Raw genomic sequence first — 10,363 nt, 5'->3', positions numbered from 1 at the left:
TTTTCCCTCTGTCTGCCTCTGCCTCTCTTTCCATCAAACTTGCCTGTTGTTACAATATTCTCTAATGCTTCTTTCCGCATTATGTGTCCGAGGAAATTTGGAAATTTGGCTCTTAGCAAAATCTAAAATTACTCCCAAAATTGCTGTCCTTTCCCATAAATGTTTCAACAATAAAGCCGCTTGCATCCTAAGTAGGCCTACAGTCCTCCAAAAATCCCTAAGATGGGAAGTTCGGACTCTTAATTTGGGAACGCCTTAGAAGGGAGGTTAAAGCCTTAGAAGGGAGGTTAAAAAACAACAACAATTAAACAACCACAAAAACCCTTCGCTAGGCAGTACTTCTCTAATCTCTCTTCATCTGTCTAGAGCTCTCTCTCCCTACAAAACTTTGAGGGATAAAAAGTCGGAGGCAAAATAGAAAAACAAATTTTAAAAAACGTTAGCCTTCTTATTCATAGGACTCGTATGTTCCTAATGTGATGTGCACATCATCATTGATTGCGTTGTGACAGTAATAATGTCCTCTTACTTGTAAAGTGTTATCTATAGAGCATAATATGTGTACATGTTCATTCACTTGTATTTTGTGTCAATGTACAAACAAGATAACACATTCATTCAAGAGAGGTTTAAGCAAAGATATAATATCAATATCATTTCCCCTTGTTAAGAACAAACAACTGCAAAATTCGCAAATACACCCCCTAGAAATTCCTACATAAACCAGTAGAAAAATGGCAGAGAAATTTGCGAGAGTGAGCACACACGAGTGAGTACAAACGTCTTCACATTAGTTAAAAGGTTTGGGGTGAAGGCAATGTAGATGGCCTAGGGCTTTATTGTATGAAAGTTGGCGCTATACAATTTTTCAGCATTATCATTGTTATCATCATCATCATATTTTATTATCATCATTCCTATTGTGTACCCTCCCCACCCGCCCCAAACCAGCTGAGCTTAGCAGACATCGCTGTGTACGATGTGTTCACCGGCATGATGGCGCCTTGCCTGGGATCTATGGACAGCTTCCCGCTCCTCAAGGCTCTCATCGACAAAGTCGGCGCTGACGAGAAGATCAAGGCTTACGTGTCGTCCAGACCAGAAACATCTTTCTAATTTGTTATATTAAATTGTAGAGTTGAATCCGAAGTTGGCACCAGTATGACCACCATGCAAAGATCTAAATAACTTTATATTGTTTAAAAGAGGTGATACGTCCAAACCATGCTATATTGATAGACAGCGAGTAGCTTTCAGACATGAGCAAAATGGAGACGACTTCTGTCGGAATTGCTTTGATATCTTCTATTGTCTCGAATGGAAGTGGACATTGCAAGTCTTGGACGATTCACAAATTACACCTAAGCGTAACAATATAGCCTACATCATAACACTGAATCATTACAAAATATTTAAAAATATTATATATATATTATGCATGAGGGCCGAGAGAGTGGGAGTATGCATGAGTATGTATGTTTTGTTGAATTTCAGAAAAGTAAGTCGTTCCATTTCTGCATCTTTTTCTGTAACCCTAGAAGAAGTTTCCAGAAAGTCGTTTTCTCCAATTAAGACCCTCGTTACATTTAAACATGGGGCATGTGCTACAAACGCTAAGAATCATATTCACTAAGAACAACTTTGCCTTTGTGAGAGTCCATCACTCATTGTTCATTGGTTTTGATGTACATCTTAAGTGAAAATGTCCAACAAAGTATTTAACCGTAAGTAATTCGTCTCAGTATTCTTATAATAGCAATGGTTCTGTTCTGAACGGCAAGCAAATGTAGTAATATAATAAACATTTTAACATCAATACTGCTTTCTGTTTTACTGCTTCAATTCAACTTGTGCGAATTTGAAATATAATTTTTGCTTTACATCATTTGACGATACTGGACTTCAGTATTTTTTTAAACGATTTGTTTGCTTTATTTTCTTTTTTTTGTCCCTTGCCCATTTCTAGGATATTGACGCCATCTGATTAGTAGAAAAATGTGCGTATGAGAGTGTCCAATAATGTATAACGTACAACATTGTTATGACATATAACTGTTACATATAGATGCTTAAGATAATTATAGATGTTTGTGAAGGATCTGAGAGCAATGATGACCTTAGAAATGACGATGATGGTGGTGGCAAGTGATGATGTGGGATGGTGCTTACGTTTATAATTACAAGAAAACATGCTTCTGTTATTTGATTGTTGTTGTTTTAAAAAAATAACGTTAGCGTTAGTCCTATCTTCCTCTGCTCTGATGAGTCACGAGGGATGTGGGCACCCGCTATCCCGTTCCCTACTGGAACCATCTTTAATGTCACCTTGAAGTTCCGAAATGGTGGGCACAGTCTCTGCTATGGTGACCTTGTTAGTATTAGCCTATTCTAGCGGACCAAGACAAGTGAAGAGAGGACCTTAGTATGTAGCTAGTACAGTGGTAGATATTAATTTTGGGGTTTCGTAAGGGGTTTGCAGTTACCAAGTTCACAATTGGGTTAAAGACTTAATACTTATTTAAATATGAAGTTGCGGAGATTCCGATACAGGATCCTCGAACCCGAGTCGAGAGGGAACAATTTAATTTGCTTTATTTTCATTTTATTTCCATATAAAGCTTTTCACCAGCTTAGCACGAGGGTTAACGATAATTGTATAAACATTATGTTTTCATTTTTGTGTGAAGAAAAACCATTTTATTTAATGCTAATTCTACAATGATTTCCTTTTTTTCGAAATCACCGATAAAGCAAAAGCCATGACGTCATGTTAACATAATATTGTTTTAAAGATACAATGAACATTTAAGACGGTGGAGTTTCGGGGGTAATCGGAAGCTGTTCCCCTGAAATTTTGTAAGTTTAAAATAGTGTTTTCTTCGTCACAATCACTAACATAGTTGTTTTGCTTTTTTTCAAAATCCATCCTGTACTTGTAAGTATTATACTTTTTACATTCGTCTTATTTAGACTTTTTGTATAATTGTTCAAGTTATGTCGTGTGAGAGAAAAATTATACGGAACATCAACTCGCCGGCTGCATCGACTTCATTTAGGGGAGGTGAAAACACACAACTTGGTTTGTTTTTTCTTCTTATTTCTTTAGTTATGTCCCCTTCAACTTGAAGTTCAAGGAATAACTGAGATAATGATAATTACCACGTAATCAGCAGCCATACGAAATGAGAACACTCACAAACACACACACGCACTTTCACACACTTTCACAAACACACACACACACACACACACACACACACACACACACACACACACACACACACACACACACACTCATACACACACAGATTTTAATGCTAATTAATACGCGTAGTATTTTTGTACAAGACCCAAAGCAAAAGACTTTGTAAAGTTTTGATGCTGCATTTCATCAAGACCATATTATTATGTTCCTTCGCTTTTCACAGTTGAATCATTATCATACTACTTGTATAGCTAAGCTATATGGTTTCTCTTCAAGTTGATACAAACAAAACAAACACCCCCACCCCTATAACCCCCCCCCCCAATAAAACAGAAAAAAGCAAAAACAACAACAAAAACCCAATGCTTATACACTACAGTTGGTCAATGTCTTAATATTTTATTCTTATTATCAGAGACGACACAATCTTCTCAATAGCTTGCTTTGTGCTGACAGAGAAGTGATAATTAGCACACTCAAAACACACACACACACACACACACACACACACACACACACACACACACACACACACACACACACACACAGGCACATACATACAAACACACACACATACGAACACACACACACACACAGGCACATACACACACACACACACACACACACACAGGCACATACATACGAACACACACACACACACACACACAGGCACATACATACGAACACACACACACACACACACACACACACACACACACACAAACACATACACAAGCACATACATACGAACACACACACACACACACACACACACACACACACAGGCACATACATACGAACACACACACACAAACACACGACATGCATACATATACAACACAAATGCACACTCATGCACATGCGCACACAAAATCACACATACAAACACAACTTGGCAGGGCATAAATGTAACTTAAAATAAGGTATAAAGTACATGAACACATTCGTACTGTACACAATATAAACAATTGTATTATGCAAATTAGATGCATCACAAAACACAAAATCTGCTTTCACTCTCAGCTGAACATGGAAAGGATTTCTGTTACTTACAGATAATTACAGATAATTTCAAGGAGTCTTGGTCGGGTCACTTGTTACTTTGGCTGTAGTTGTTGTTGTTGTTGTTGTTGTTGTTGTTGTTGTTGTTGTTGTGTTTTTTGCTTTCTTCTTCTTCTTCTTCTTCTTCTTCTTCTTCTTCTTCTTCTTCTTCTTCTTCGTCTTCTTCTTCGTCTTCTTCTTCGTCTTCTTCTTCGTCTTCTTCTTCGTCTTCTTCGTCTTCTTCTTCGTCTTCTTCTTCTTCTGAATCTTCTTTTCCTTCTTCTTCGTCTTCTTCTTCGTCTTCTGAATCTTCTTTTCCTTCTTCTAGTTGTCGCTCTTGTTGTCCTTGATGATGTTGACGGAACTGTAGGGTTATTGTTTGTGTTCTTGTATGTGTTTTCGCTGTCGTTGTGTTGGTTCTTCCTTGTGGCCATGTACGCCTTGATCTCTGGGAACTCCGCAGTCTTCCTCAGGTTGGCCTGTAGTAGAGGTAACTTGCCGTCTATGGGGACGATGACAAACTGAAGGGTGGTGGTGGTCATATCGTACAGGGCGATCTCCGCCACTGACAGACAGCTGCAATGTCTATTTCTATACGTGTTCCTTCATAGGTAGGGTCAGGTGAATGTTCTTGTCTCTCATTTGATCGTTCATGTAGGGGTTCAACATTGAAATAAACCTGTCAATATGACTGCGTATGAAATTCTTGTCTTCTCTGAAGTCACTCACAATTAAATCTTTAAGAATGTAGCACACAAGTATACCTATCAGCCGCAGAACGGATGCAATGTTGCGGTACATTTCAAACTATCATAACACAAATCAGGAACTTGCGTTTCTGTAAAATCCACACAAAAATGTGTTTTTAAATGGATATAAAAGGTGTTTAGCTCCCCCCCAGAAAAATAATTTAGAAAAAGAAAAAAATTGCCAATCGGCCAAAAAAAAAAAAGAAGATTTCTTTGATTCCATTGTCTTCAAAGAGCGCCTGATTTCACCAAGATGCCTCACAATAATAATTACGCAGTCTTAGAAGGAGGTGCTTGTGGCTGCTGCTGAGACACAGGGAAGTGTTGGTTCTTCCTTGTGGCCATGTACGCCTTGATCTCTGGGAACTCCGCGGTTTTTCTGAGGTTGGCCTGTAGTAGCGGGAACTTGTCGTCTATGGGGACGATGACGAACTGAAGGGTGGTGGTGGTCACATCATACACGGTGATCTCCGCCACTGACAGCTGCAATGTCTATTTCTATACGTGTTCCTTCATAGGTAGAGTCAGGTGAATGTTCTTGTCTCTCAATTGATCGTTCATGTAGGGGTTCAACATTGAAATAAACCTGTCAATATGACTGCGCATGGAATTCTTGTCTTCTCTGAAGTCACTCACAATTAACTCTTTAAGAATGTAGCACACAAGTATACCTATCAGCAGTAGAACGAATTCAATGTTGCGGTACATTCCAAACTATCATAACACAAATCAGAAACTTGCGGTTCTGTAAAATCCACACAAAAATGTGTTTTTAAATGGATATAAAAGGTGTTTAGACCCCCCCCCCCCATTTAAAAAAAAAAAAAAAAAATTTAAATTGCCAATCGGCCAAAAAACAAAAAAGATTTCAAGATGCCTCACAATACTTAAGCAGTCTTAGTAGAAGGAGGCACTTGTGGCTGCTGAGACACAGGGAAATGTTGGTTCTTCCTTGTGGCCATGTACGCCTTGATCTCTGGGAACTCCGCGGTCTTCCTCAGGTTGGCCTGTAGTAGAGGGAACTTGCCGTCTATGGGGACGATGACGAACTGAAGGGTGGTGGTGGTCACATCGTACACGGCTATCTCCGCCACTGACAGCTGTAATGATGATGATAAAAATGTGTCACGACGAGGTGGAATCAGGCGCTCGTCAATTTTTCGGCATGTGGAGTTATTGGCACCATCTTATAGTTAACGTGTGTTTATTTGTCTAATTTTCAATGAAAAAAATACCCATGTTTCTTCAATGCAAGTCAAGATAGTTGCGATTGAAGGAGGTCAGGGTCTCCTGATTTCAGAGGTCAAATTAGCGAGGAAATGGCCCCCAAAGTTTGGTAACTTCCATAGCCTGAGAGTCTTTGGAAACTGAAAATTTAGATTTTGTGTACCTTTAATCAATGCTTTTCGGTAAAAATCCACACAAAAGTGTGTTCTTAAATGGAAATAAAGGGTGTTTAGCCCCCCCCCCCAAAAAAAAAAGAAAAGAAAGGAAAATTAGAAAAGAATATCCAGTCGGCCAGAAAATAAATATAGATTTCTTTGATTTCATTATTTTGACGAGCGCCTGATTTTATCAAGATGCCTCACAAATACTACTACTACTGCGCTCGTCTTCGAAGCGGAAAGTCCGGGTTCGAGCCTCGGTTCAGACACGGATTTTTTTCGCCCCTTCCTGCCCACCCAGCAGTAATGGGTACTTGACTTCGAGTTCGCGAAGTGAAGGCAGTGTGGAAAGGAACTGGCCACCCAACCACAATATGCCGAAGACCCAAGAAGTTGTCTCACTAACAAGGCAATCCACATCATCATCATCATCATCATCATCATCATCATCATCATCATCATCATCATCATCATCATCATCATCATCATCATCATCATCTTATGTGGTGTCGGTACTCTAGTGGTGAGGCTACCGGACTCGTAATCGTGAGGTTGCTGGTTCAAGGGTTGTGTCCTTGGGAAAGACAATTATTTATACCAGTATTTCTCATTTCTCCCAGGGGGGAAGAACGTTACCCGGCTGTGGACAGCGAAGGGTTCAGTCAGTTTGTTGAATCCCAAAAGGGGGTGGGGAATATTAACATGTTATGGGCGATGGAAAGCCATAAAGACTGACAGTTTCTCAAATGAATGACATTAATAAAATAAGAACCTTGGAGTAAGCCCCCCGGGTACGATACCATTATAATGTTGAATGGTACGACAGATCTTCAAGGGTTATTGGCGGGTGCTCTGGTGTGATTTGCTCCTTCTTTCCTATCAAACCTCTATCGACACCCCTCCCCCCACCAACCGGGCAGTGCAACTGACTGAAGTTGTCTTTAGGCTATTCAAAAAATGGGGATGTTAACATGTTCTTAAACACAGTAGAATTGTAGATGGGCTGATTTGTCCATGTCATGTTCATACTGTGCGGGAACAACATAGGGGGTACTGCTGCTTTTTCTTTTCTCATGCTCACTATCGTCATTTCCCCTCTTCTTCTTTTGTATGTTTGTCACTCTCTTGTGAACTGCCATTTCCAGGGTGTCTTGATAGTCGAAGCAGACTTTGTGCTGTTGAGGCTAGAGATGTGAGCAGAGTAAGCCTGATTCCCCGTTCGGACTTCAAGGTTGACATCCACCCCTTGGAGCTCATAATATGACCGTATGCAGTTGCGAGCGCCGTATAACCTTACTAAAACAATTTTAAAAAAGTTTGTTGAAGTAAGACATTGAGGATAATAAATGATATTATATACTATGTATTTATAGGTACATTATATCAATCCTACCCTGTTCCCAGCAAAATATCCCGTTCCGTTCTGCTCCAACAATTTTTCAAGTTTTCTATAAGTTGGTAGGCAGGTGTTCATTTTGAATTCCTTCACCTTTGCAACCTGTAATGAAATAAAACAAAAAACAAAAAATTATTACACATTAATAAAATCTTATAATGGAGAAAATTCGGAAGCAGCAAGTCATCACATTCTTCTTCTGAGAATTGTGTCAGCAAACTTAAATTCACACGATGTTGGCCAGCATCTTTGCTGCAACCAATTGACTCTTCTCTGCCGCACACAGGAGACCCGCATTGGGGAGAACATTTTTATCGAGGATCTCGGTCTTTCCGCTGGGATGTTGTATCCTTCTCATCCCGGCTTGGCCCTGACAGGCAGGTTCGGAAGCCAGCCTCCTAAATTGTGTAAATTGTGTCGATGGGGGCAAAAAAACACATATACTACCCCCAACCCCCCAAAACACCACCCAAAAGCAACAAAAATACCCCCCCCAAAAAAACAAAAAAAAACAAAACAACAACAACAACAACAACAAAAAACAACCAACAAAACATTAATTAAAAAAATAAAAAGTAAAAACACACACACAAAAAAGACGACAATGATTACCTTTTTAGCCGGATCTTTTTCACTGAGAAAATGGGAGGCTGTGTCGAAGATGGACTTGATGAGAAGCAGGACTTGATCAATGAGCAAACGTTCCAGGTTATTGTCGCCATAGATGCCTGGGAAGGATAAAGTACACTTTCAATAACGAAAGTTAGAGATTTTTTTAAACATGAAGGCCTATAGCGCTATAATAGACTTTAAAAGTCATATTATTATAGAGAAGGTGGAGTCATAGATTAGGTGTGAGTGGCAAATGGAAGAGACAAGGTGGTAGTAACGAAGTAGAAGATGGTATGTAAGCAAAAAGGGGAAAATCCCCGCCCAGACGATTGATACAATAATACGTACCTCTACACTTTCAGCCTTGAAAAAACGTTTTGATCACACGAAAAACAAATCATCATAAATTAATTTAAAAAATTACAATGAATATGTATGCAAGAGCTAACTATCATGTGTACATCATCATCATCATCATCATCATCATCATCATCATCATCATCATCATCATCATCATCATCATCATCATCATCATCATCATCATCATCATCGACTTAACAATTCCTCTTTTTCTTTTTGTGTTTTTTTTTGTTCATCTTTTTTTCTTGAAACATAACAATTTGCCCCATGTCAATACCTTCAAATGTCGGCACCAAAATCAGGACATGGGAAAAAAACACAACCCCCCCCCCCCCAAAAAAAAACAACAACAACTAAACAACTACCGTGTGCACTTTTTGATAGTGCATTAGGTCGTGAGTGTCTACCAGGGTTGAAAGGAAAAAGAGGAAAGGGTGAGTTTGTTTGTTTGTTTGTTTGTTTGTTTGTCTGTTTGGTCGTTTTTTTTATGACGAGGTGGCAGAGCGGCCATTTACTTTACATGTTTACACTGTTGTGACAATCAATAACATACTTTGTGTTCAATACAAAGTGCAATCCTATCTGCTCAAACGACCACTGTCCAAGACAACAATCACTTGTGCAAAAAAGCTCTTCCCACATCCCTCATTCATCATCATCATCGCGTGCCTTGCCGACTGGCGTGGGCGATCATGGACCTCCACTTCCATCTCTGTCTTGCGTTGCAGCAATGGTGTCTATTGTTGTTGCTGCTCCCAGCCATGTTGTCAACTTGTCCAGTATCTTTTCTCTCTGTCTCCCTCTGCCTCTCTTTCAATCAAGCTTGCCTGTTGTTACGATATTCTCCAATTTCGTCTTTCCGGATTTTCTTAACATCTTAATGTCACAGTCCAAGAAGACCACCTGTTTAAAATGACTGCTTTTCTCTTCAACAATTGGCGGTCGCCGTGGACAGGTTCGACGGTGATGTATTATTATTGTTCTACTCACCAAACTCCTTAGCAATGTAACAGTTGATGGCGAAGGACTGTGTGTACATCTTCCCGTCTATCTCCAGGACTGGGACTTGTTCGAAGGGAAATCCTACAGACAGAAATATATAAGAATATACCCGTTAGATATTGTAGATAGTCTGGTGGTGGTAGTGGTGATAGTGACCCCACATTCGCCGAGAACCGACAGGGATTAACTAGGTTATCTAAGAGGCAGGACCTCCTATTTCATTGTCTGTCTCATATAGGACCAAGCCAAATAGCTTGAGAGTCTTGTAAATTCCACAAAACCTTCTAGTTCAAGAACACAGTCTGAGATTCGAATCAGGGCTACTCGCTCCCCCCCCCCCCTTCTCTCTCTCTCTCTCTCTCTCTCTCTCTCTCTCTCTCTCTCTCTCTCTCTCTCTCTCTCTCTCCACACACACACACACACACACACACACACACACACACACAGATATATATATATATATATATATCTATCTATCTATCTATCTATCTATCTATCTATCTATAATACACACACACACACATACACACACAAACAGAATCCTCCGTCCTCTCTCTCTCTCTCTCTCTCTCTCTCTCTCTCTCTCTCTCTCTCTCTTTCTCTCTCTCTCTCT

At 39.7% G+C, this 10,363-nt stretch overlaps 2 protein-coding genes across 3 annotated transcripts in view; one reads left to right on the top strand and one right to left on the bottom strand.

Moving 5' to 3' along the window:
• LOC101851162 (glutathione S-transferase 1) overlaps positions 1 to 1,816 on the top strand; it is a gene marked incomplete in the record, with an annotated part of 9,923 nt that extends 8,107 nt beyond the window's left edge. Inside the window, 1 exon segment of the mRNA XM_005111826.2 lies at positions 952 to 1,816. Within this exon segment, the coding sequence (XP_005111883.2) occupies positions 952 to 1,116 (165 nt within the window).
• A 3,379-nt stretch (positions 1,817 to 5,195) lies between these two features.
• LOC101850923 (S-crystallin SL11) overlaps positions 5,196 to 10,363 on the bottom strand; it is a gene marked incomplete at its 5' end in the record, with an annotated part of 6,568 nt that continues 1,400 nt past the window's right edge. Inside the window, 3 exon segments of one of the 2 annotated variants that reach the window (XM_013090072.2) lie at positions 5,196 to 5,478; positions 7,774 to 7,878; positions 8,389 to 8,504. In XM_013090072.2, the coding sequence (XP_012945526.1) occupies positions 5,266 to 5,478; positions 7,774 to 7,878; positions 8,389 to 8,504 (434 nt within the window). 2 annotated transcript variants of the gene reach the window in all.

The sequence above is a fragment of the Aplysia californica genome, unplaced genomic scaffold, assembly GCF_000002075.1.
Source record: "Aplysia californica isolate F4 #8 unplaced genomic scaffold, AplCal3.0 scaffold01132, whole genome shotgun sequence".
Classification (NCBI taxonomy): domain Eukaryota; kingdom Metazoa; phylum Mollusca; class Gastropoda; order Aplysiida; family Aplysiidae; genus Aplysia; species Aplysia californica.
Note: the sequence above shows the minus strand (reverse complement) of the source record. Positions and strands in the feature narration are given on the sequence as shown.